General features: G+C 42.3%; 2 protein-coding genes across 4 annotated transcripts; one reads left to right on the forward strand and one right to left on the reverse strand.

Moving 5' to 3' along the window:
• The first annotated feature begins 32 nt into the window (after positions 1 to 32).
• On the forward strand, positions 33 to 14,328 carry PCID2 (PCI domain containing 2). Of its 3 annotated transcripts, none has more exons than XM_085215170.1 (15): positions 33 to 259; positions 755 to 828; positions 3,083 to 3,172; positions 3,798 to 3,871; positions 4,242 to 4,307; positions 4,842 to 4,883; positions 5,371 to 5,425; positions 7,093 to 7,196; positions 7,941 to 8,016; positions 8,130 to 8,271; positions 9,394 to 9,494; positions 11,396 to 11,469; positions 11,624 to 11,749; positions 11,954 to 12,077; positions 13,389 to 14,328. In XM_085215170.1, the coding sequence occupies exons 2-15, from the start codon at positions 793 to 795 to the stop codon at positions 13,476 to 13,478; spliced, it is 1,200 nt and encodes a 399-aa protein (XP_085071296.1). In that variant the 5' UTR covers positions 33 to 259; positions 755 to 792; the 3' UTR covers positions 13,479 to 14,328. The 3 variants fall into 3 exon arrangements, with proteins under 3 accessions (XP_085071296.1, XP_003203253.2, XP_085071303.1); XM_003203205.5 differs by lacking the exon at positions 33 to 259 and adding an exon at positions 399 to 602; XM_085215177.1 differs by lacking the exons at positions 33 to 259; positions 755 to 828 and adding an exon at positions 1,621 to 1,653.
• A 309-nt stretch (positions 14,329 to 14,637) lies between these two features.
• On the reverse strand, positions 14,638 to 25,656 carry PROZ (protein Z, vitamin K dependent plasma glycoprotein). Its single transcript, XM_010728469.4, has 8 exons — positions 25,484 to 25,656; positions 24,186 to 24,349; positions 23,498 to 23,522; positions 22,553 to 22,666; positions 21,679 to 21,810; positions 20,073 to 20,158; positions 19,863 to 19,986; positions 14,638 to 15,399 (listed from the first exon to the last, which is right to left on the reverse strand). The coding sequence occupies exons 1-8, from the start codon at positions 25,548 to 25,550 to the stop codon at positions 14,888 to 14,890; spliced, it is 1,224 nt and encodes a 407-aa protein (XP_010726771.1). The 5' UTR covers positions 25,551 to 25,656; the 3' UTR covers positions 14,638 to 14,887.
• Between the last annotated feature and the right edge of the window lie 842 nt (positions 25,657 to 26,498).

Genomic DNA, 26,498 nt, shown 5'->3' on the forward strand with positions numbered 1-26,498 from the left:
TGCCTGCGGGCAGCAGCCCAGCCCTCCCCGAGAGCTTCCCACCGGCGGGCGGCTCTGCTCACAAGATGGCTCCCGAGGCCTACACCTGCGGAGCGGAGAAGCTCCGGCATAGCCTCGGTGCGAGCCTCTTACAAACAACGCGTGGCGAACTTATTTATTCAGCTTTTTGGACAACAGATTGCCAAGGAGCGCAGCTGTCATCTCCTCACAACGCGAGCACCGCGGCTCCGGGAACACAAGTCAGCCCCGAGGCGCACAGGTGACACCGAGCCGCGCAACGAAAGCTACCCCCCACCCACCACCCATCCACCCCCCATCGCGTCCCGCCGCCCCGCCCACTGAGGTGTACACGCCCTGATGCACGTGGTTTATGCCTAACGCGAGGCCTGGCCCCGCCTACCGCTATTTGCCATTGGCTGCCGCGAAAGGCCACGCCTCCCAAGAGGCACTGGGGGCGGGGAAGACGAGAGGCGGTGTCGTCGCTGCTGTGTCACGTGTGATGCTCCGGCCTGTGCTAGCGCCGGAAGTACCTCGGGAAGTACTGCCGGAAGTATCTTGGTGGCTGCCGGAAGTGCCGCTCTGCGCCGCGCCATGGCTGGGAGGTTGGTCTGTGTTGGGGCTGGGAGTTGTGGGAGAGGTTCGAGTAGAAGCGCGGCGAGAACGGGGATATCCCCGTCCCGTCCTACCTAAGCGCGAGGAGGAGGAGGTGTCTCTAGGGCGCCTTCCTTTCTCTAAGATTCCGGTTCTTTTGCAGAAGGCGATTTATTTAGGACTCTTGCCCCTTCTATCCCAATGGCACACATCACCATAAATCAGTATTTGCAACAAGTAAGTAAGATTTTATTTATGTATCTATGAGCAGTTCAAATACGCGGATTTATTTTTCATTGCTGGAGATAAAAAAAAACAAAACAAAACAATCAATTTTGAACGTGAAATGTGGTAAGTAAAGTCTATAGGAAAGATATGTGCTGTGTGAAAGGCTGTGTTCAAGGAATTTCTGTCAAGTGTGATGCTTGCTGGTAGAATGTATAGTGAACGGTAAGTTGGATTCTAGCAGCAGCGCTGGCCCAATGAGCAGCCTGGCCCTGTGCACTGTTAACCCCATCTGGTCTCAAACCAGGACACAGAGAGGGTGCATGCAGTGCTAACTCAAGTTATGGCAAATAAGCTTTTGGATTTTGAGATGCTGGCTAAACTCAGTACTGTGAACAGCAAAAAAACATACAACTATGATTTTTGTTGTGATAAAGGTTTGAGAAAAATAAATTTGAGAATGGGTTTCGACATTGAAAAAAATTAATATTTTGGTATGTTTGTGACTCTATTTTCAGTCAAGGTAAATGCTTTATCTGCAGATTTTCAAGTGGAATATATAGAGGTGCAATCATATATTCAACTCAGAAATCTGATCATGACTCTACTGGACTTTTATAAGTCCTCTCTTAGCAGAGGAACATATCCCTCACTTCACAGTCACACCTATTCATGTTGTTGCTCTTTGTCAGTGCATATGTTTGTGAACAAATGTTTTCAAGGATGAAGGAGAGGAAAAATTAAAATTTCATCAACAATCTCTGACAAACACCTTGCGAAGTTGTTGAGAATACCATTCACTGCCATCAAACTTGACTGATGCTTCACAAAAACAAGGTCACGTGCCCCACTAGTTTTATGGTTTTGCTGCTCTCCTTTTATATGTTTGAATAAAAGGTATTAAAAATTAAAATGTTTTGTTACTTTATACACATTAACTGTATTATATAATTAATGCTCCAAAAGTAATGTTTCCTGTGTTATGATGTTGACCCACAACATCAGAGGCAGATGTTGGTGGTATGGCAGTAGAGGCTGAACCTTCCCACTGATATTCTGTTACGTGTTGTTGCCGTGTGACAGATGGCAGCAGAGGGGCATTCTGACACTCTGGTGTCTGATATGGAAGTGTGTATGAAGCAAAGATGTGTCACTGAATTCCTCTGTGTGGAAAAAAATGGCACCCATTGGGATTCTTCGACACTTACTGAATGTTTATGCAGATGAAACAGTGGATGTGAGCACAGTGAGGCAGTGGGCGGTGCATTTCAGTAGTGGCAACAGCAGCAGTGGGTCACTTCCACTGGTGCAGATTTTTACAAGAGCAGCATGAGGGGGTCTTGTTCATCACTGGCAAAAATGTGTGGCTAATTGTGGTGACTGTGCTGAAAAATAGTGTTTTGTAGCTGAGAATTTGCTCTATCAAACACTGCTATATGATCTCAGTGTATCTGTTGTCATTTCCTTGGAAATAATTAGGAGGCTTTTGTGACCTATATATATGTGGCCCAGGCAAGACAAAAGATTTGGATGCCCGTGGTTTATGGCAGATAGGATGGAGAGACAGGAGCAGGATCACATGGATATCAGCTACGCTGAACCTTCAGCACTGAGCTTTTAGTGTGATGTTCTTGCTGCTTCTTTCTGAACAATCCCATTTTTATCATTATCACCCTGCTCACTTCAGTAATCAGCAGTGAAGTCAGTTAAACCAGGAAACACTAAACCAAAACCCAAACCTGCTTAAGCACTTCCAGAGAATTTTTTCAAGCAAAGTGAAGTTAATTTTGTGTTTTGCAATTAGTTTTTCATGTTAAATATTAAGTTCAAATGGAACACATTTACGAATCATGATTCATAACTTTCTAATTCCAGCTGTAGCATCATGAGCAGTCGTACTCAGAGACTGCTTGTACCTTCATGTGTTATATTTGCTGCCCGTTACATCCAACTGGATAACTGGGATTTTAAAATGCTTCCAGGAATCTGTTTCACAGCCTACTGTTTTATGGAAATAAATCCGTATAAACTATTTTGAAGTTCTCTGGTTTGCTTGTATCCTACAAACAATGAAATACCACAGTAGCATTCTTTCCATCCTCTCCATTTTTGAAAAACAGATGTATTGAAAATACAATGCTGATTCATTTAGTTTTAAACCTTTCAAACTCATGTTTGAAAAGATTCTGACGTGGATGAATGCTGTAAATATGTTCTATGACTGTACCTGGATTTAATTGTATAATGCGCCTGTTTTGTGGGGTAGGTGCAAGAAGCTATTGACAGCAGAGATGGACAGTTCTGTGCAGAATTGGTATCATTTAAACATCCACATGTTGCAAACCCAAGGCTTCAGGTAAGAACTTTTTACTCTGGAAGAAAAAAGTTTTTGATGTTTTGTTCAGCATTCACTTTTCCTAGCTCTGCACGTGCATTCCTGTCTTCTGAGGATAAGCTTCAGGAGTATACAGGGTCCTCTTCTGGATTTGATTCCCCTTTCTTTTTATAAGAATATTATATATTTGCAGTTTTTTCTTGGGTGGCTTTATGGGTTCCAGATAGTCCTGAAGGTCCCCTATGGCCAGGTTTATATTAGTAATGTGGCACAGTGGGAGTGAACACAGAGAGCAAAACTTTTACAGAATCACAGAATGGCCCGGGTTGGAAGGGACCTCAAGGATCATGAATCTCCAATCCCCCTGCCACATGCAGGGCCACCAACCTCCACATTTAATTTTGGCTAGTAATGGTCTGGTGCTTGTGCTGTATGCATTGCAGGTGCTTTTATGTAAGGCTAGCTATGATCTGACTGTGTACACAGAATGCACGCTAACATTTTCTTACACTTGGTTTGATTATTAATATAATTAAGATTCTGACAGATAGCAAAGGCATGTATGCATAAGACTGCCATGATAAAATACCTGTCTGACATTTCTGGTGTAGTGGATGTTTCTTCAATTGATTTATTCTATCCTTAGCTTCCATCTCCAGAGGAAAAATGTCAACAAGTTTTGGAACCACCATATGATGAAATGTTTGCAGCCCACTTAAGGTAAAAATGGACTTAGAAATAGGCAAGTCAGTTAGAAGATCTCCAGCAGGGACGGGGAAGCATATCCCTAAGTTTACTTAGTTGTTTTAAAATGCTTATATCTGAAAAATTGCTTGCTTACTCTTATAAATAGCACTAGGACTATAGGAAATAAAGGCTTCTCTTTTTTCTCCACATAAAGTTTTTTTTGTGTACCTGTAAGACATCTGTATATGGCAATCAACAGAGCTTTGGTTTCAATGCTTCCTATTTTCTATTTACTGCACCTCCTTTAACTATGAAGTCTGTACCTGTTAAAAGGCAAAAGAAGAAATATTTGTCTTACATGTGTGATATTTTTGGCTGCACTAATGCACCTTTTCTTTGACAGATGTACTTACGCCGTTGGAAACCATGACTTTATAGAAGCGTACAAATGCCAAACCGTTATTGTTCAATATCCTTTTCCATCTATGTTGTGTATTGCTTTTAGATTGACTAGGTTTTCTTGTTGTCTTCATCCCTTTTCAAATCTAATGTGCTGTGGTCTAGTTCCAATTACACTTCAGCTATTTAGATTCTTAAGGAAATCCAGGTATGCTCTTTTTGGCTTTCTGTATGACTAAGAAGGAACCAGTCTCCTGCCTCAAAAACAAAAAATAATTTCTCACGGAAAACAGGAGTGCCTAAATCATTAATATACATTCCAGTTTCTACTTGGATGAAGGGAAAGATAACTCTGAAGAAAGCCGAAGGTTTATCTCTAAGTTTCTCTAAGAGAAACAGTGTTTCTCATTGTCTACCACAGTACCAAAAGTGTGTGGCTGTGCTTATGTTCTTCCCTGCTGGGTCTTTGTATCCTCTCTCCTTGTTTACTTGCTGCTTTGTTGGTTTCTGCTCTTTCATGTAACACATTGTACCACATAACACCTCTGTTTTTTGAAGTCTCTGCTATGTTTCATAGCATTTTAAATTCTCCTAAACGCGGTACATCTTTCCTGCGAGCATTTCAGGCACATAAAGAAGAAAATTGGTGAGTATATCGTAATCTAGCTTAAAAACTAGACTTCCATCTTTCATCAATATAATATTGTAGCCATAATTTCAGTTTGTCTGCTATAAATTTTTATCTCCAGCAATATTTAAATGCCACCTAATAGTTTTTGCTGCCCATTTGAGTTTTTAGATCCAAAACTGTGAAAACTGTATGTACATCTATGTTTAATTACATACAATGTCTGAAAACAACTATGTTAAGGATTTGTTGAAGGTGAGATAGCTTTTCTGTAGTTTTATTTTTTTAAAGCCTTCAAAGCTGCAGTAAAAAAGTTGTCTGAATTAATTGCTTTGGTGTAGGACTTCAGAGATGCTGAGTTCTTGAAGGCTTCACCTTTTAAAAGGATTCATCTTTTAAATAAAAGCTCCTATATATTTTTACAGTTTTATGACCAGCTAGGAAGAAAAAAGTGTCTTATTGTATGATTTGTACATAGCACTTACACTTTGTCTAACTTTTCCAGGGCTTTACCTATTATGTATGCTGTAGCCCTTGATCTTCGAATTTTTGCTAATAACGTAAGTAAGACAACCTTAGTACTTCAACCTGTTGGGAGTTTCTATGTTGGAAATGTTTGAGACTTGATTACAAAGCCTAATTTTGCTCATCACTGTTCAATTTGTTGTTTAGGATTTTGCTAGTGCACTAAATTTGTCCTGTCCTATTGAAGAATTAGTTTGCTCACTCTACCACTTGAACAACAGAATTTCTGGGCACCTGCATGCAACTCACAGTTTAAAGCCTATAAAGCAATTAAGTACTGTCGTAGAAGAGTGTGATGGCACAGCTCATGATTTCTGTGTGTTATTCTTGCAACCTGAGTCTTTGAAGGGATAAGGATGCACAAGACAACTAAGCTTGTCTAACTACACACCACATCTTAACAAGTGAAGTTTCTGCCTTGTTTCCCTCTTCCATTGTGTATATTGCTTTTGATGCTCATTGGAGGCCTTGCTGAGTCTGCAGCTTCTGCAAAAGAAAAACAACCCCAAAGCCAAAAAAACAACAAGTTTATATTATTTTTCTTCAGGTTAGTGAATTGGAGTAGCTTGCATCTATGGAGAAATTCTTGACCTAAGATTGAGCAGCAGAGATGGGCACATGACTTTGCTTCTGGTCACTTGACCTGAAGTAATGAAATTAGGAGTTTAAGCTACAGGAGAGTTTGTCAATATGCAGTATTTTGAGTGGCTGTCCACTTGATGCTTCTTGCACCTAGGAAGCCACAAAACAGCATGCTTTTCATGCTTGCACAGAGAAGGCTTTGTGTGTGTTTGTTTGCCTGGTCTACAGCAAGTCTCAATTCTCAATCTGAACAAGGCAAGTTTGTGGGTTTGAGATGCACAAGAAAGATGGAGTCAGTTATACTGGAAGTGTTAGAGTGCTATCTTCTGATGCCCATGTGTTCAAAAGATGTGGGTACAGAGAAGACTTTTACAGCAGCAGTTACATTCTTATTTCTTGTCCTTACCTTGCAGCTAATGAGAAAGCACGCATTGGAGTAGAACTTTTTAGGAGGAACATAGCAAATACCTACTCACTGGGTTTTTTTTCCCCTCTTCTTTGTTGTTTTATTTCTGCATTAACTAGTACATGGTTCTTTCCCACTTTATATAAAGTAATTTTCACTCGCTTTGTAGTGTACATGTGCATTTCTTTTGAAAATCTGGGGCTGTAGCAGTGTGTACTTCTACCAGAAAATGTTGGGTATGTTTTAGAACTAAAATCTAGTCCTTGAAGCTGTGGAGAGAAACTTAATTATATATTCTAAAACTCAGTTTGTGTAACTGAGGAATTAACTTTTGTTTGTTCAAAGACATTATTTTAGCTCAGGTCTTTGGAAACTTGACTGGGAGTGTTAGTCCTCTAACTCAGCTATAAGGTGATCCTGAATTTAGGCTTCTGAGAGCTGCATTAATCTTAGTGTTGCTGAAGGCCAGTGCTATTTTCAATGTTCTGACTGGCCCTGCTGTGCATTAAGTTTGGTACAGGGTGTTCAGGAACTTCTCCAAGTGTTTTGTTCTGTTTTGTTTTCAGTCCTGTCAGTGTGACTACTCTCATGATTTAGGCAATAGTAGGCGTGTCAGATGTATTGTTAAAATGTGGTATTAGGGAACTAAATCGTTTACAAACCCAGTGAATTAGAACGTAGAATTTTGTGCTGTTTCTTGCTATGTAATGATAGGCAGATCAACAGCTGGTGAAGAAGGGGAAAAGCAAAGTTGGCGACATGCTAGAGAAAGCAGCAGAACTGCTGATGAGCTGTTTTCGAGTCTGTGCCAGTGACACGTAAGTGAAAGATGCTCTGTACAACTTGCATGATTATGTTCTTAAGAGCTTATATAAAAGTTTTCTCTACTTACTAAGACTGTGTCTGGATAAGAACAAACACTTCTGAGGCTTATTTCCTCTCATGTATAGTCTGTCTTGACTATCAACTGCCAACCCCAAAGCCAAAAAAACAACAAGAGAGGCCACCTTTCAGGTTTAACCTTCCTAAAAGATGATGCTGGGAGGGACTGACCCTGTCAGGGAATATTATTAACCCTTTTGTACACTCTTCAGCTATGAAGTTTACTTCAGTGTGGTTAGACTGGGAATGGGTGGCTCCTTGGTTTACTGACTTGGTGATTTTAAGGCTTCCCAGGTGGATAAAATGCTTTTATTTCCCCTCAATCTTTCTTTCACCTTGAATATTACCAGCAACTGCCATGCTGGTGTATGCAGACTGTAGTGAGGACCCTGCTGCAGGTGAATAATATTCCGCATGATATCTCTCACTGTGATGAGAAGAAAAGCAGCAGAGCTATTTAAAATTTAAGATATCAGACATTCCATTTAGACAGTTCTGGCATGGTTTAAGGCAAGGAGTTGGCTTTTATTTTCAGACACATTTCTATCCTAAAAAACATCCATGAAATATTTATCTAGGGATGGAATTTACTACGAAAAAGAAAAAAAAAAAAAAAAAGTAATTATTTTACTACAGTGTTCAGTACTAGCAGTTTGTTTTTTTTTCTATTCTTATGACAGTCGAGCAGGCATTGAAGATTCCAAAAAGTGGGGCATGCTGTTTCTCGTGAATCAGCTGTTCAAAATTTATTTTAAGGTAGGGCTTAAGTCTGGTAAGCTGCTTTGTATTTCATACTCTTTAAGTCAAACTCACCCTTTTTAACATGATGTTGCATATCTGTACTCAATGTGGTTAATTTTATTCAACAGATCAATAAGCTCCATCTATGTAAACCCTTAATTAGAGCAATTGACAGTTCAAACCTGAAGGATGAATATAGCATGGCACAGCGGGTTACGTACCGATACTACGTTGGACGCAAAGCCATGTTTGACAGCGACTTTAAGCAAGGTACTGTGTGCCAGTAGGACACATTTAAACTCTTGCTGCTTGGTGTGAACTCTGGCTTGTGTGTGTGTGGCTCCAAATGTGTGCAGAAGATTCAGTTGTATTCGTGATGAGCAAAGGATAGTCATGCTGAAAGATCCACAGGCTGAGTCAGATTGGAGATGAGGTTACATGACACTTCTATTTCTAGTATGTGCCAGCTTTAAAATACTTGTTTCTGTGAAGTTCCCTGTACTCTAATGCATTGTGTACATGCTTATTAGAACAGTTATTCCCTGTACTAGCATCCAACAGAACAGGTTTGTAAAAGGTTTCACCAAGGAGGCTTTGCAGCTGTCTTGTCTTCTTGAAGTTACTCCATGCTGTGTAGGATATCTTCAGCAAACTGTGCTGTGGAATTAGGTTCTCAGTGCATTGATTTTTGGAGACCATATTTCTGAGATTTGTCATTCACAAATGCTTTTAGAGCTGAGACACAAACCTTTAATTACAAATTAAAGCCTCTGTCCAAATAGCCCATTACTTCAAAGGGAAAAAGTACTGTTAGCCAGTTTTGTGGCTCCTGAGAAGCATCTTCTGACCGTCACGCCTGTCATTTTTTTTTTCTAAGAGAAGAGTGACAGAAAAGTTTCCATACTGTAATGCTGTGTGATACCACTGACATATTTCTGCAGCTCAGCAGATGTATGCACCACGTGCAGCTTACATCCCCAGAAGAACCTAATTTGTGCATTTAGAAAATACCTGTTCTGCTTCATCAGTGCTTTGTGAAATTTTACTCTCCTGTAGTAAATAAAAAAAGAAGAAAAAAGAAAATTGTTAACTGAGCTGAGCATTTCAGTACCGTTTGTAACTCTTACATCTGACATCTAGATATTGACAGCTTTTCTTTTCTGAAGGAGAACATATTTTTCTTGTAATACTTTGTCTTTTGTGTGATTCACCAATAACTCTTACAACGTGTTTCTTAATGTATTTTGATTGGTGTGGTTCTTTTTGATATCATTTCAAATATCATAGGTTCAAACTAGAAATGGACATCGAGCACAGAATTGGGTTGTGGATTTAATCAGTCAATCTTAGTTCTTGACTATTTACTATGATTGTTTTTATTTGTGTCTGCAGCTGAAGAGTATCTGTCATTTGCTTTTGAGCACTGTCACCGTTCAAGCCAGAAAAACAAAAGAATGATTTTGATCTACCTGCTGCCAGTAAAAATGTTGTTGGTGAGTAGATGTTATTCCTGCAAATTGTTTTTCAGGAGGCAAATAAGCAAACTGAAACTCAGCATGGTTCTTAATTTTCTTTCTTTTCCCTTATTGGCATGCAGAGGTTATTTGTGCCTGACCTCCGTAAGCACCAGAACATGCAGATGTTGTACAAATAAGGACAGAAAATGTTGAAATGTAGTTTACAGCAAAGTAGGAAAGGAGGAAGTAAAGCTGCTTTTTGTCCCCCCTGCCTTATTCCGCCCCTCTGAAAGGTGGAACTTGAAGTTACTGCTATAAGAAAAATAAGTGCTTCTCTAGAGAGCTCCAGGTTAACTTGGCATGTACCAGAGTGCCTTCATGGTGACAACTGTGCACTGGCATCCAGGATATGTCTGGATTCACTGGTACAAATCTGTGCTTCTTTCACCTGGCAAAGGGAAGGAGCGTGTGCAAATAAATGATTGGAGACTGTTGTGGTGGGTTTACCACGGGAAAGTGGTCTTTGTTTTCATAATCACACCTTATGCGTTGTTTATCAGTTTAAAGCATGTCTGGTTTTCCATTTGTTCTCTTCATCTTGTTGCTGAAGGAATTATATCTGCTTCTCGTTCCTGTCCTTCCTGTGTTCTGTGCTGGCATTTGTCTTCCTTGAGTTAGTGGGGTTGTATAAACAATTAATTCAGTGTAACTGAGGGGCCAAGGAGTAGATTTTAGAGCGTTTCCCACTCCCTTTTACCAAATTTCTCACGGAGAATATTTTTATCATCCAGTTCTGAGAGTTCCCATCTTCCACATTTACCCCAGCAAAATGAATCATGACCCTTCTCACTTATCCCTTGTGCTCACTTTTCAGTCCCTTGCGGTATCAAAAAGCAAAACAGACAGAAATCACATGTAAGGGGGGAGCATGGTGGGTATGATAATTGGCTTCTGTTTTTCATTTTTGTTCATTGTCTTTTTTAGTGGTTATTTTCAGATCAGACAGTGGTAGAGTTGATTAAAGGAAACTAACAAACCTTAAGCCTTGAACTTGTGGACCCTTTAGTGCATAAGATTATGGTAGCTGTTCTGAACAGTTCAAGAGGCACTAAAGAATCTATATAAAGGTCATTGTTTTTGCAGTTGCTTTTTTAAATCACAATGCAAACATAACCTTAGAACTACAAAAACAGCTTGGGTATTTGTTTTTGGGGGGTTTTGGTGGTTTTTTTTCATTTCATTCCTAGCAGCTCTTAGTAAACATGCAGCTGAGTTCTGCTCTTGACTAATCCTCCAGCCAGGAAAGGAATTAGCAACGGCACCATGTAATGGTAACTAAATTTAAATTCTGACCAAGTTGGTATGCAATCTGATCTCTGCTCTGCAAAGGGAAAAAACGAAACAAAGTTTCTGTTTGGTAGTGTGCCTAATTCAGTCTTACCTGATCAAACAATGAGAATTCAATTTGTTTCGTTAATCTTCTCTTTCTCTTGACATTTTAATGGCCATATGGAGTCACAGTGAAGAAATAATCTGGTAGACTGAGCTAACACATGACAGTGTTGAAGCATTGCTTGTGTTGTTAGTAATGCCTGGGATTCCCACAGTTCTTTTGCTCACAAATAGATCATAAAACTGCAACACAAAATTTGGACTTGCCTAAGCCTCATGTCACATGATCTTGGTGTTTCCTAACACTCAGAAATATCAAGAGACTGCCTAAACCATGATAAATAATTATTGTGAGTTAAGTTGCAGGAAGTTTGACAGTGCAAAAGGATGTCTTACAAATACTGTCATTTAACATTTGTTCTGTAGCAAAACAAAAAAGAAGGCAGTCATACATTTGTCTGTTTCTCTGAAAAATGCTTTTATAGATTACATTTTAAATGAGCTTGACATTATCCTGGAAAACTTGGAAACCTTTTATTTTTCAGGGCCATATGCCAACTGTTCAGCTCTTAAAAAAGTACGACCTTATGCAGTTTGCTGAAGTAACAAAGGCTGTGAGGTATGCAATTATTTTATTACATTGTGTAGTAGTTCACTATAACGTATTTATTTGGGATGATTGAGGAAGGCAGGGGAAGTATATTCCTACCAAGTCATACACTTCCTTTTCTCGATGAGACCTTCTCATGTGTTCATTTCTTCCATCCTCCTAGTGAAGGCAATCTTCTCCTACTGAATGAAGCTCTGACCAAGCATGAGACCTTCTTCATTCGATGTGGAATCTTTCTTATCCTCGAGAAGCTGAAAATCATCACATACAGAAATCTCTTTAAGAAAGTGTAAGCATAACGAAAGTTACATTTTTCTAAAAGCAGACAAAGTGGTTTCACCTAGGACTGAGATAGAGATGTAACACTCTTCAACTCTCCCAAGGAGTGCAGAATTCCTGTTAAAGTGAATCTGTAGTAGAATGTCTGTTTTACTATGAGCCAGAGTTCTAAGCGATTGTTTCTCAATAACAGATTTTCTGTTGTTTCTTGCAGATATTTACTACTCAAAACACATCAGCTATCCCTAGATGCCTTTCTTTTCGCTCTGAAATTCATGCAAGTAGATGATGTTGACATTGATGAAGTCCAGTGCATTTTAGCTAACCTCATATACATGGTATGTGCTTCCTGCTTGTTTTTGAGTCCTTCCAGACTCAGTAAAAAGCATTAGGCAGAGATTATAAGTTTGTTACAGAAATATATCAGTAATTCCATCTTTTCTTGTGTGTGAAAGTTGATTCGTTTGTGCCTGAAGTGCAAATATTTTCATTTGCCCTGGGAAATTTCTCTACTTCCTACTTTTGCAGGAATCAGTTAAAATTGCAGTTGAATATGCATTACAAATCCAGTAGTGACTTTTCTAAATAATGTATAAATATTTGTTTCAAAATGCAAAAGTTACCAGGAAGGGATTTGTTTTTCTGCACTTGAAGTAGGAAACTGTTGACATTCCAACATCACAAGAACTACATTTCCTTGTTTCTTGTTTTGTCTTTTACTCTAAATGGGTCTTCACTACTTATGAACAGGTACAAGCTTGAAGTCAGTAGTTTCCTAATAAATCAGAAGTTTTGGAGCAGCATTGCAGCGTCAGCAAGAAAATGAACTACTTCTCCTGGAGAGGAAAAGGCTCAGGGGAGATCTGATAGCTGCCTTCCAATATTTAAAGGGAGCTAATAAGTGGAGGGAAATCAACATTGTGCACAGTCGGATAGTGATAGAACAAGGGAGAGTGGTTTTAAATTAGAAGAGGAGAGATTTAAATTTTATGTCTTAGGGAAATTTTTCACTGAGAGGATGGAGGGGTGCTGGAACAAGCTGCCCAGAGAAGCTGTGGCAGCCCCATCCCTAGAGGTGTTCAAGGCTGGGTTGGATGGGGTCCTGGGCAGCCTGATCTAGTGCCTGGTTTAGTGGTTGGAAACGCTGCCCACAGCAGGGGGCTGGAACTAGGTGATCTTTGAGGACCTTTCCAACCAAAGCCATTCTATGATTCTTTGATTCTGAAACAGATTATTTGGTACCTGCTTAGAGTAGTGGAGGGTGGGGTAAGGTGACTGGAAGACTTCTTTCAGTGCTCATGTCTCAAAAGGAAGAATTTATTTTTTTAAGTTAAAATAGTGATTAATTAAAATCCCAATTTTAAAATGAAGAAGAGTAAATTTAGAAACTTCTCCGGAGCTCTTATCTCTTCAAGGAAATGTAAGCAAAAGTGTAGGGGTTCCTAGCAGCAATCCAAGAGCAGCATTAGTAGTACACAAGCATGGATATGGTACCAAATTTCTGCTTGCTGTTTGATGTGACCCACTTACATAAATTGGGTCCTTACAAATACTTAGAGCGATGTGTACACATAGCTTTGATTTAGTCTAGTGACAGCTGAGGTATCACCAGCTTCCAGTGCTAACACTGTATTTTCTTCTCCTGGCAGGGTCATATTAAAGGTTATATATCTCATCAGCATCAAAAACTTGTGGTCAGTAAGCAGAACCCATTTCCTCCTCTGTCAACGGTGTGTTGAGTATTGTGTCTTACCCATGCAAGAACAGATATGCAACTTGCCCAGTGGAGCTGCTCCTCATCAGCCAGAGAACATTACAAATACCTGGTTCATATCCAGCGCTGGAATACCAGGAACTGTTTGTGGCTCCTTTCCCAGAATGACCAAGGCTATCGGTGGAACAAAATGTGTCAACTACTTTTCAGTAGTGGTTTCTGAAGATTTTCTAGATCATTAAAAGTATCTCCTGAGGAAATAAAAGCAAAGCATTCCAAAGATCTTCCAAAGTACTTAAAGGCTTTTACAAAGTACTTCATGTTACTATTTCTATATTTATCCTTTGGAAAATAAATGGATTACATGTGGTAATCCATTATTCAGAGTGGAAGTAATATTTTCTTTTGTGATACCCATTTTCTAAATTTCTTCAATGATTTTGCTGGCCTTGAGTATGCTCTTCAAGCCTTCTCTAAGAAGAGAAGTTGCTCTTGACACCAAAAGCTTTTCTATGTCATTGATACATAAGAAGTTAAAGTACATGTGGGATGTTTGCCTGTAGGTACTCAGGGATAGGTTTGTTAGTTTTTTTCTTTTTTCTTTAATTCCTTTAATGTTTTGTTTAAAATTTATTGCAATGAACAAAAGAGTGCATCTAAGTAACTTACTCATACTCTGTTTTATTTGCTTCCAGGGAAGAGATTGCCACTGGGTCCAATATTTTAAGTGTTCCTTCTGTTGTGTGTTTGTTCTGTTCTTTTTTGGAAGTAGGAGGGAGAGGGGTACAGTGTACCTGTTGGTTATGAGGGGATAGTTCTGGGGTTTTGTTTTGTTGTTTGTTTTTAAAAAGAACATAAAACATTTTCCTCCCCTCTTTGACAGTCTGATTTTATTTTACTTACTAACTGAAGTAAATGTGAAATAGACATAATTCCTATAGCAAAACACAGCTACCAAGAAAAAATTTCAGTGTGATGAGAGAATCATCCTTTATCAACATGCACATTTAAATGCTTGGAGTGTCCCTTGTCTTTATAAGTTGTACAAATGCTGAAATAAGAGCGTGGGTTTCTAGAACCAGACTTGAGGATAACAAGTATTGAAAAGACTTATTTTAGCAACATTTAAAAGACTAGAAAAGCATCAATACTTTTTGAATTTTAGAGCAACCAGTTTAGTAAACTTGAAGTTCAGTCTGTTTATTAGTAAAGCAGCTAGGTTTTCTGCATCATGGCTTTTACGGTACTGTGTGTCATCAGAGGAAGGAAAGACAAATGGGCTTTTCTGTATGGACTGGAGTAAAATAGGTATCATCATTGCAACTTCCACTGCTGCAAATGGTGATAATCAGATGGCTCTACTGGCTGCTTCCGCGTGTTTCCTTGCAGTGATTGGTAGGGATTTGATCCTGGAGGATTGGTTGCATTTGCATCTTACTTCATTTTTTGTTTAAACCATATCATGTACCTAGCTGTGTTGGTAAATAAAAATGTTTTCCTGTCAGCATCTTCTAGTGGCCAAGGTCCCAGGATACCAGTCAGGAACCATGTGCCCTTATACACAGTAGCCATAAAGCTCCCTCCAGCCAGCTGTTTGTCTATGGCCTCCTGGCTGTGTCCACAAAACTGCCTGTTTGTGAGGCTTACGTTGAGTATTTGTTCACAGTCCTCGGTAGGAAGATACGAAACCTGCAACTCGTTGCCTTGAAATTCACCACCTTCCATTTTCCAACCAGTGACTGTACCAGCCAATTTTGGAATCAAAATGTGTTCTGCAAAGTCTCTTTCGGGGATGCATACAGGAAGCTGGTGGTTACTGCACTCAATGTGCTCTTGGAGTTGCAGCAGTGCAACGTCATTCTCACCAGTGTCTTCATCATACCGGATGTGTATGTGTTTCTCATGAACTTCCATGATCTTCTCAGCTCTGCTTGTTTTGTTACACCCTGTGAAGCAATGACATGTTGACTGCTCTTAAGAATCACAGAATCACAGAATCACAGAATCACAGAATCACAGAATCACAGAATCACAGAATCACAGAATCACAGAATCACAGAATCACAGAATCACAGAATCACAGAATCACAGAATCACAGAATCACAGAATCACAGAATCACAGAATCACAGAATCACAGAATCACAGAATCACAGAATCACAGAATCACAGAATCACAGAATCACAGAATCACAGAATCACAGAATCACAGAATCACAGAATCACAGAATCACAGAATCACAGAATCACAGAATCACAGAATCACAGAATCACAGAATCACAGAATCACAGAATCACAGAATCACAGAATCACAGAATCACAGAATCAATCACAGAATCACGTTGGAAGGGACCTCCAGAGATCATCAAGTCCAACCCCCCTGCCAAAGCAGGTTCCCTACATCAGATCACACAAGTAGGTGTCCAGGTGGGTCTTGAATATCTCCAGAGAAGGGTACTCTACAGCCTCCCTGTTCCAGTGTTCCATCACCCTCACCGTAAAGAAGTTCTTGCGCACATCTGTGCGGAACTTCCTATGCTGCAGTTTCTGGCCGTTTCCCCTCGTCCTGTCTCCAACCACTGCAGAAAACAGTCTGGCCTCACCACTCTGCCCCCCACACCTTAGATATTTATAGACCTGGATCAGGTGCCCTCTCAGTCTTCTTTTCTCAAGGCTAAACAGACCCAGTTCACTTAACCTTTCTTCATAGGGGAGATGCTCCAGGCCCTTCACCATCTTTGTGGCCCTCTGCTGGACTCTTTCCAAGAGATCCCTGTCTTTTTTTGTACTGGGGAGCCCAGAACTGGACATAGTACTCCAGATGAGGCCTTACCAGGGCAGAGTAGAGGGGGAGGATCACCTCCCTCGACCTGCTGGCCATGCTCTTTTTAATGCACCCCAGAATGCCACTGGCCTTTTTGGCCACGAGGGCACACTGCTGGCTCATGGCCAACCTGTCATCCACCAGGACACCCAGGCCCCTCTACGCAGAGCTCCTCTCCAGCAGGTCATCTCCCAACCTGTACCGGTGCAAGCAATTATTCCTCCCCAGATGCAAGACTCTATACTTGCTTTTGTTGAACCTCATCCGGTTTCACAGAATCACAGAATCACAGAATTGTAGGGGTTGGAAGGGACCTCCAGAGATCATCGAGACCAACCCCCCTGCCAAAGCAGGTTCCCTACACCAGGTCGCACAGGTAGGCGTCCAGGCGAGACTTGAATATCTCCAGAGAAGGAGACTCCACAACCTCCCTGGGCAGCCTGTTCCAGTGCTCCGTCACCCTCACCGTGAAGAAGTTCTTACGCACATTCGTGCGGAACTTCCTATGCTGCAGCTTATGTCCGTTTCCCCTCGTCCTGTCTCCACGTACCACTGAAAAGAGACTGGCCTCACCACTATGGCCGCCACACCTCAGATATTTATAAACCTGGATCAGGTCCCCTCTCAGTCTTCTTTTCTCAAGGCTAAACAGACCCAGTTTACTTAGCCTTTCTTCATAGGGGAGATGCTCCAGGCCCTTCACCATCTTTGTGGCCCTCCGCTGGACTCTTTCCAAGAGATCCCTGTCTTTTTTGTACTGGGGAGCCCAGAACTGGACACAGTACTCCAGATGAGGCCTTACCAGGGCAGAGTAGAGGGGGAGGATCACCTCCCTCGACCTGCTGGACACGCTCTTCTTAATGCACCCCAGAATGCCATTGGCCTTTTTGGCCACGAGGGCACACTGCTGGCTCATGGCCAACCTGTCGTCCACCAGGACGCCCAGGTCCCTCTCTGCAGAGCTCCTCTCCAGCAGCTCATCCCCCAGCCTGTATTGGTGCATGCAATTATTCCTCCCTAGGTGTAAGACCCTACACTTGCTTGTGTTGAACCTCATCCGGTTTCTTACTGCCCAGCTCTCCAGCCTGTCCAGGTCTCGCTGAATGGCAGCACAGCCTTCAGGCGTGTCAGCCAATCCTCCCAACTTCGTATCATCAGCAAACTTGCTGAGGGTGGCCACTATCCCCTCATCAAGGTCATTGATGAAGATGTTGAACAAGACCGGACCCAGCACAGACCCCTGGGGGACACCACTGGTTACAGGTCTCCAGCCAGACTCTGCACCACCAACGACGACCCTCTGCGCTCTGCCAGTCAGCCAGTTCTCAACCCACCTCACTGTCCACTCGTCTATCCCACACTTCCTCAGCTTTGTTATAAGGATGTCGTGGGAGACAGTATCAAACGCCTTTCTAAAACCAAGGTAGATTACATCTACCGCTCTTCCCCCATCCACCCAGCATGTGACAGCATCATAGAAGGCCACCAAGTTGGTCGAGCACGACCTCCCCTTGGTGAACCCATGCTGACTACTCCTGATAACCTCCTTTTCTCCCAGTTGTCTGGAGATGGTATCCAGCACAAGCTGTTCCATCACCTTTCCAGGGACGGAGGTGAGGCTGACAGGCCTATAATTACCCGGATCTTCCTTCTTGCCCTTTTTGAAGACCGGAGTGACATTGGCTATCCTCCAGTCTTCAGGGACCTCCCCTGTTGTCCAGGACCTCTCAAAAATGATGGAGAGCGGTTCGGCAATGACCTCCGCCAGCTCCCTCAGCATACGTGGATGCACCCCATCAGGTCCCATGGACTTGTGGACCTTAGTACTGCCTAGGCGCTCACGCACGTCCTCTTTCCTGACTAAAGGGAAGTCTCCCATTCCCCAGACCCTCTCACTAACCTCCAGGGTGTGGGATTCCTGCAGGGGAGCCTTTTCACTGAAGACAGAAGTAAAGAAGGCATTCAGTATCTCTGCCTTCTCAGCATCCCCCGTTACGAGGACCCCCCCCTCACTTAGTAAGGGGCCCACATTCTCCCTAGTTTTCCTTTTGCTATTAACATACTTGAAGAAGCCTTTTTTATTATCCTTTATCACTTTAGCTAGATTCAATTCCAGACGGGCTTTAGCCTTCCTCGTTGCATCCCTGCAGGCCCTGACTACATTCCTATATTCTTCCCAAGTGATCAGACCCTTTTTCCACATTTCATGGACCTTCTTCTTTCCTTTGAGCTTGCGCATGAGCTCCTTGCTCATCCACACAGGTCTCCTGCCACCTTTTCCCGATTTCTTGCTCACAGGGACGCACCGATCCTGAGCTTGGAAGAAGAGCTGTTTAAATGCTGACCAGCTCTCAGAGGCCCCCTTACCTTCTAACACCCGAGCCCACGGGATAGCTCCAAGTAGGTCCCGGAAGAGATCGAAGTTGGCTCTCCTAAAGTCCAGGGTAGCAATCCTACTTATTGCTTTGCTTCTTCCGCTCAGGATCTTGAACTCCACCATCTCATGATCACTACAACCCAAACTGCCCCCTACCTTTACTTCCTTAACAAGTCCATCCCTGTTGGTGAAAATAAGGTCCAGTAACACCCCTCCCCGCGTTGGTTCCTCCACCACCTGCATCAGAAAGTTGTCTTCAACACACTGCAAGAACCGTCTGGACCGTGCGTGCCTGGCTATGTTGGTCATCCAGCAAATATCTGGATAATTGAAGTCCCCCATAAGCACCAGTGCCTGGGAACGTGACGCTACATCCAGTTGCTTTTGGAAGGCCTCATCAGCCTCCTCATCCTGATCAGGGGGCCTGTAGTACACCCCCACAACAGTGTCACCCTTACCAGCCTGCCCCTTGATTCTCACCCATAAGCTCTCCACTGCTACATCACTCTCCCCCAAGTGAATTTCAATACATTCTAGCTGCTCTCTCACATAAAGAGCAACTCCACCACCCCGCCTAGCCAGCCGAATCACAGGAGATAAGGAGATAAGGATGTTATGGGAGACAGTATCAAATGCCTTGCTGAAATCAATAACCAGAGACTGGTATTTATTAAAATTACTTAAATTATTTAAATTACCAGAGACTTGATAACTACATGCACATTGGTAACAACTGCCTAGCTGTGCTGAGGAGTTTGTATGCTAGGGAAAGATACTCTTTCTTGAAATAGATGTGTTAAAGTTAATTAAGAATAACAGGTTGGCAGCCTTTCAATCTTGGTAGATGCATGCATAATTCAGAGGGGAAGGACAAATACCCAACAACAGAATTGAATTTGGGCATGAATAGTTTCTTTCCTTGGGGTGCAGAGCAAATGAACTCTAAATGAAGCTGGTTTAGCTTATCCTAGGTACTGAGCCAGCCCCTATGAGTTGCCCTTGAGAGGTACTTGTCTCTCTCCTTGGCTTGTAGAGAGGCATATCACAGCTATAGTTCTAACTTGATACTTAACTAAGGTGCTTAAATGAGATGGCAGTGCATATGTGTCCCAAAACAATGTTTTTGGGAAATTTCAGTAGGCAGAAATTTTAGTAAGCTGTTTTTAAAAGAAGCTGAAAAGTGCAAAAGAAAATGTTTGATCACCTACCAATGCCAACCCTGATTTTAAAATGGTTGTGCAGAAGGGCGCACTCTGCTGTAGTCAGTACAAAATTACTTTTTAGCAGCACTCCTCCACAGAAACCTTTCCCTTCTGAGTTTAGCAACAGGACCTAAGAAAACACAAAAAGAAGAAGATTATTAAATAGCACTGTCCACAGGAAGTTGAGTAATAGATTTCATGAACTGCTAGAAATACCTGCCAAGGAAATCGCTTGCCATGTTCCTTTGGGGTTTCGCTTATCAGATTATCACTGTCTTGAAGTCTGCCACATGCACATTGATCTAGCAAACAAACAAAAAAAGCAAACAAAAACCTCATGCTGCAACATTTCAAGACAAAAACTACCTGCATGTATGTTATTCTTTCCTCATAAAATGTAGGATTTGGGAAAAGGAGAATTTCTCAGCTGGTGAAAATCAGAATAATTAATTTAACTTCTGTTGCCTGATGGCTTAGAAATGACAACGAACAATTTGGTCATTGTGTTAGGCTTATGGTGACCAGATTTCACTGCCTGTCACTTAGAAACAGAGCTTCCAAAGAACAAAGCTTCCACTCCAGCCAACTGTCACCACAGGTTGTTTTCTCTTCTTCATATCCCGTATCTGAACTGCACCAAACACCTCACAGCTATGGCCTAATCTCAGCAGGGTAATTCTTGGCCTTCCTTTTGGAAGACTATAAGGGGGATGGACAATCAATGAACGTACAGACATTATAGTTATGAGGTATACCAGAGAGCTTGGCTATGTAGTTATTACACCAATGCAGAAAAGATAGGATGCTTACTCATATCCTGGGCTCACTTATGAAACTCCAGCAGAATGAATCTTCAGAAGAGATCCTTCCCCGCTGGCAGTCAGCTCTTAAATGGGTCTAGGAGAGGTGGAGCCAGGCTCCACCCCTTCCTGCAGCACAGGTGAATTGCCTTCACCTGTGCTCCCGTGGCTGACTCATTGCTCGCCTCAGGTGATCAATCAGAGGTTCAGGCTGTGATTCAGCAGTTCCCATACAGGGGACGTGCATACTTTTGTGTTCTGGTTCAGAGGGGGAACCTGCATTTCAAGTGAATCTCTCAGTTAATTTGCATTCACCACACTTTCTGCCACCTTGTGTCCTCATCTTGGATCACATAAACTGGATTCTGTTCAGGTGAAGCTGAATCAGAAGTAAGCCCCTGTAACCATGTGCTCTTACAGTTAATGATGTTTAGCCCTCATTACCAAACTAGGGATAGTCTGAAATAAAACCCATCTGAGTTGAGCACTTGGTGTGAACATTAAATTTTCATCAAAAGCCACAGATCGTATTTGGCTGTCCTACTTGCTAATAAAGACAGGGACTAAGCGTACTACTTTGTTTTTAGTAGACCTTGCATATAGGAGAATGAGGTTGAATGAGGTACTTAGACTGAATGCAACAATGAAGAGAGCTACCAGTTCAAAGTAACATGGCAGCAAGTTCTGCCTTTCATTTATCATACCATCACATGCCTGATCCAAATCAACTGAACCTCATTCCCAAACAGGCAGGTCATCAGTTACCTTTTACTGAGGTTAAATAAGTGTGGGAAGGAGTGGAAAACCTCTTGTAACACTGGGTAGAGTGATGCAAGCACTCTCTGCACGCTCATGTTTAAATGTTCAGATCAAGTACTGCTTCTTTTACTGCTGCTTGTGCATCTTCGTGGTGGTCCTTAGATTCCTCCTTTTTCTCTCCCCAGTTTGAGAGGTTTCAGTAATGTTTGTGTCCACCCAAGCACCAAGCATGGGTCCTCTTTAACTTCCATGCTCACACTTACCTAATGGGATGCATTGTTTTTTGTCCTTCCCGAGCTCATAGCCATCAGCACAGGAGCAATAGTAGGAATTCCTTCCTGGGTAGCAGAAGTGCTGACATCCTTCTTTTCCTTGGTGTCGGCATTCATTTTTAGCTGAATGGAGCAGACAGAGAAAAAGCCTTAGTAAACAAGAGTTAGGCTTTGCACATGAACCTGTAAAGGATGCTGTAGGTTTCTCTACTCATTTAAGGAAAACACTAAGAAGCTGCACCAGAGTGGCTTTCTGCACTTTTTCAAAAGGCAGGTGTTGTGTAAGGAAGAAAAAGGCTGCAGATTTCTGCTTTCCAACTTAGGCAAATTTATAGTTCTTATTTTTCATGTTTGCGCTAAGAAAGTTAAAACTAATTAATAAAAATTAAAACTAGCAGGAAAAAATAAAGGAAAGGAGAATTAATCTTCCTTGAAACATAGCCAGTTTTTTATGGATGAGCAAACACTTAACCTTCAGTGCAAAGCAACAGGAAGAGGTTTCGGTGCTGGATCTAGCCCACAGGCAGAGAAGCAGCAAGGAAATCTGTACTCAGCGTGGTTCTTGGTGGCTCCTGTGGAACAGGTGCTGCTCCCCAGGGGACCGCAGAGAAGGGCCCTGCTGTGCAGAAATACTGACCTCAGGGCTGAGAACCAAAACCTGGCGGAGGTGAACATGAAGATCTGGTCTGATGTAGTAGTATCTGATAACCATTAGGCATGCAGTGGGGTAGCATTGCGAACTGTGGCTTAGCATAGGTAAGGATACATAGGTTGAACATCTCAGCTGGAAGAGCATCAGGAAATAGTGCATGTTAACCCCACGCTGTGGTGGGTCCAAGCCTGTGTCCTGGCAGCAATGCCTCACCGAAGGCGCAGTCCTCCCCCTCGAAGCCCGCGGTGCAGGTGCAGGTGTAGCCACGGATGCTGTCCTCGCACAGGCCACCGTGCTGGCATGGGCTGGAGGAACACCTCCAGCCACCTGGGGAAGGACAGCCAGATGTAGAAGGAGGTGGTGAAACACTCCCACCCCTGAGAGCTCAGCTGTAGGCAGATACTTCCTATATGGAGAGTCCTGAACAGCACCCGCTTGGAGTCAAGGAAAAGCAGTCCCACCCTCACAGGAAATTAATACCACCTCCCTTTCCACTATCTAAACCTCAGATTACAAAAGAATAAAAACTAATTAAAAAGAAATAAGCGAGAGAACTTTTTGGACATGCAGTGGTGAGGGAGGTGTGAAGTCTATTTGCCATATGTTGCTGCCCCAGGCCCTGTGCCCAGGGGGTGCCTGTCTGTATCACCTCATGTCAGTTCTGCAGGCTCATTTCTTTCCAGTCATCTCTTAAACACTCTAATGCTCAGCATACATTGAGCATTACACTTCTTTTCCCTTCCATACCCTGGTTGCTCTCTGTTAACACCACCCTGGACCATGGCTGCCACCACACCCCACAAGTCCACACTGTGGAAATGGCAGCCACAGACAGATGTAGCCACAAAAAGCAAAATGTCCTGCTCCCAGCTGACAGCCAGGGAGAGAAACAGCCTGCTTCCTATGATAGCATCTGCTCCCCTTCAGTTTACACGCACTCTGCAGTCTTAGCTATTTCTTCCTATCTATGACTTTTTAAATCCTTTCACATCAGCACTTTTCCTCTTGCTTTACTAAAGACATGACGAAACAGCAACTGAGTGTTTCTTTTTGAATAAGCTGCTGAAAACTCAAAAACAGCATAAGACTGATAAGACTGAAGCATAATGTTCAGGGCATGGCACCACTATGAGGAGAGAAATCAATAGACTAGCTTACCGTAGTAGTTATCCCAAAACATTTTCTGGAAAAAAAAAAGAAAAAAAGGGAGAGTTGGACTTCAGTTCTCAAATAACATCAATTTCCACGGGTACTTTGTAAAACAGAAGCATTACATGAGAGACTATACTGTCCCTTCCTTCCCAGAGGGAGCAGCCAGTGTCCCTCTATAGCCTGCTGCTCCTGATCTTGCCCTGAGGCAGTTGGACCACCAGTCCTACGGTTGTTTTTTCTTCTTCCCTGTATACACCATCTCTGCACAGATTCCTGTGTTAGAGAGCAGAGCGTCCAGCTGCACACTGCAGGGGACCTCTTGTACAGTGGCACTTGTGGCCATTGACCCCCAAATCCTCCTTCTGTAAGTCTTACTACTACTGTGGTTCTTCCCTTCATCCCAGCACCCCATTGCCCCTCCCAGTCCCCAAGGGATGTTGAGGCTGTATTTGTGTGTGTGTGTGGTCAGGATGGGATAACACCTGTGTGCTTTCCCAACACAAGATGCAGGACACATCAATTTCAGGAGGGGCTTTAAAAGTGTAGAAGATTTACACAGAGAAAAACCCAAATGGTGGAAGCAAGCTGCTGAAACTTGTAGTAAATAAAATAACAATAACAAATCAAAACAAAACAAAACAAAGTCACTAAGAAAATAGTTCTCCACACACACAAAGGATAACAAAATACTTACGAGCATTTCATCATTTTCAAATACTTCTCTTGCTTCCTCATGCGTGCATCTCTCCTCAAGGCATTCCCTTTCCAAACTGCCTTGCAAGACCTCCTCAAAACGCAGGGAGTTGGCACGTCGATGCCTCTTGATAACTTTGTTTGCATCAGCAGTTGATATAAACACTGAAACGATGTGTGAGGAGATGTTGATATTAGTACTTAGGCTATCCTTTATGATTTCACTTTAATTTTTTTTAAGATCTTATTAAGCTGCCAATTTTTATTGTGAAGAGAAATCCTTTGGATGATTCAGAGTTTCAGCCACAGTAAACTCCAAAAAAGGTCTGCTCCCTCAGCCCAAACCAGGCTGAGGAGTCACAGGGATGTAGCACCTCTTCTGGGGGTGCCTTGCTTATTCCCAGGCAGGCGGCATTTGGTACAGCTCCAAGCGGTGGATCTTAAAGACCCATGGTTGGGTGATGTGTTTTGTGGCTAGGCTTTGCTCTGCCATGGGTTTTACGGCTCTTTGGTCTCAGTAAAATTTGGAAAAATAATTTCTGAAAGGCTGACAGCTGAAGACATGAGAGAGATCAAACCTTGAAACTCCTATTTGCAATGATTCCACAACAGAACTCGCCTAGCAGGGGGAGGGCTGGGGTGGCACTTTCACCTTTGACATTAACTGGGACGTGGCCACGTGTGTCAGCGCGTGTTTGTCAGTTCTCCTGTACTCAGAAGGTAAATCCAATGGGGCAGGGACTGGCTTTGTTTGTTTGCTTGGTTGTTCTGCATTTTATACTTTCTTTGGGGACCCAAAGGTTGAAATTATCAATGATATTAGAATTGAAGAATATTAAAGGCAATACATAAAATATTCTGGAGTTCCTTAGTTACGCTTGTGAAGGCTTGCAAGCATGCAGCAGGCTCGCATGTGATATTAAGTAAGACAAATCTTCATGCTTTGAATTTCTAAAAGTTCTCTAGACCCCCACTGCACATTTGGACAAACCATGGAGGATGAATACAAAAAACATATATTTCTGACTTTTATTTTTATTACAGCAGCAAGTAGGAAAACAAAGTTCTCCTTACTATGCTAGTGACGGTATTACCAGATTACAATGCCTCAGTAACCTACTGTCATTTTTACTTAGGTATATGAAAAAAACAGCAAAAATGTACTGAAACATGGATAGCTGTTAGTGATGTCAGCCTGTGCTACAAGGCAAACATGACAGGAGGTACATAAACACCGGTATGTTTACAAGAGCAGGAGCACAAAGGAGAATGAAAGCCACGACAAAACAAAGGCCATACCTGTCTGCTCTGTCTGAAGGAAAAGGGCAGAGAGAAGAAACAACATTGTCCAAAAGCATCTTGCCATTGCTACTCTCTGCGATCAATGGTGGCTTGCCTGCATTCCTGCAGCTCTTCGGGGAAATGGCTCAACAGGAGATGGTTGAAGTTTAAAGTCCAGCTGCTCAAGAGAAAACAAAACCTCGGAGAGCAAAGCCCGGCCTCAAAGTCAACATATGGAAACCCTGAAAAAACCTGTTTGGTGGTTGAACAATGCCCCTTCTCTCATTGCAAGGGCTGAAGGCGAAGCATGCTTGGAAACCTCCAACTTTTGGATATTCCTCCTCCAGCCTTCAGATCTGTAACACAAAATGGGGCGAGTTGGACAGCATGAGAATTTCTTTGTGCCATAGCAAGGCACAGGCACAAACTTGGTGATGATTCCAGGATCAGTAGTGTGGCATGGCTGTTGTGCTCACCGACTCCATGTAACCTTTATTGCGGTAGCGCATGGAATGAGAGGATGGACGTGCTTCACTCTGCAGGTTTGGGGCAGCCCGGAGGAGAAAGTACTCTTTAATCTTAGTTAGAAACATAAGGAACACACCAATTTGAGCATATGTGAGTAAACCCTCAAATAAAACTTCACATCAATTGGAGTTTTAAAAATCAAGTTGGCTGTAGAGCCAGGCTGTCTCATCTCAGCACACTTACATGTGACCACTTGATGTCAGTACAGGGCTTTGCAGCAAATATATGCACACATCTGCAAGAATTAACTACTTTTTATACAAGCTTCTCACACTTTGCGAGTCTATGCCAATTAAAGGACTCCTGTTGGTATCAGATATTTATTCAAATTATGTTAAATTATTAAATTCTGAAGCAACACAGCTTCAGAAGCTATATTCTCCGTAGAGCTTAGTTCACAAGTTCATGTTTTCTTTTTAAACAAAACATGCCTTGAACATTTGTACGGACCACAGTGTACTCAATCCTTGTACAGCACCCACTTTGCCTTTTCTGTATTGACATT

This window comes from Meleagris gallopavo, chromosome 1 (genome assembly GCF_905368555.1).
Source record: "Meleagris gallopavo chromosome 1, MGAL_WU_HG_1.1, whole genome shotgun sequence".
Lineage (NCBI taxonomy): Eukaryota > Metazoa > Chordata > Aves > Galliformes > Phasianidae > Meleagris > Meleagris gallopavo.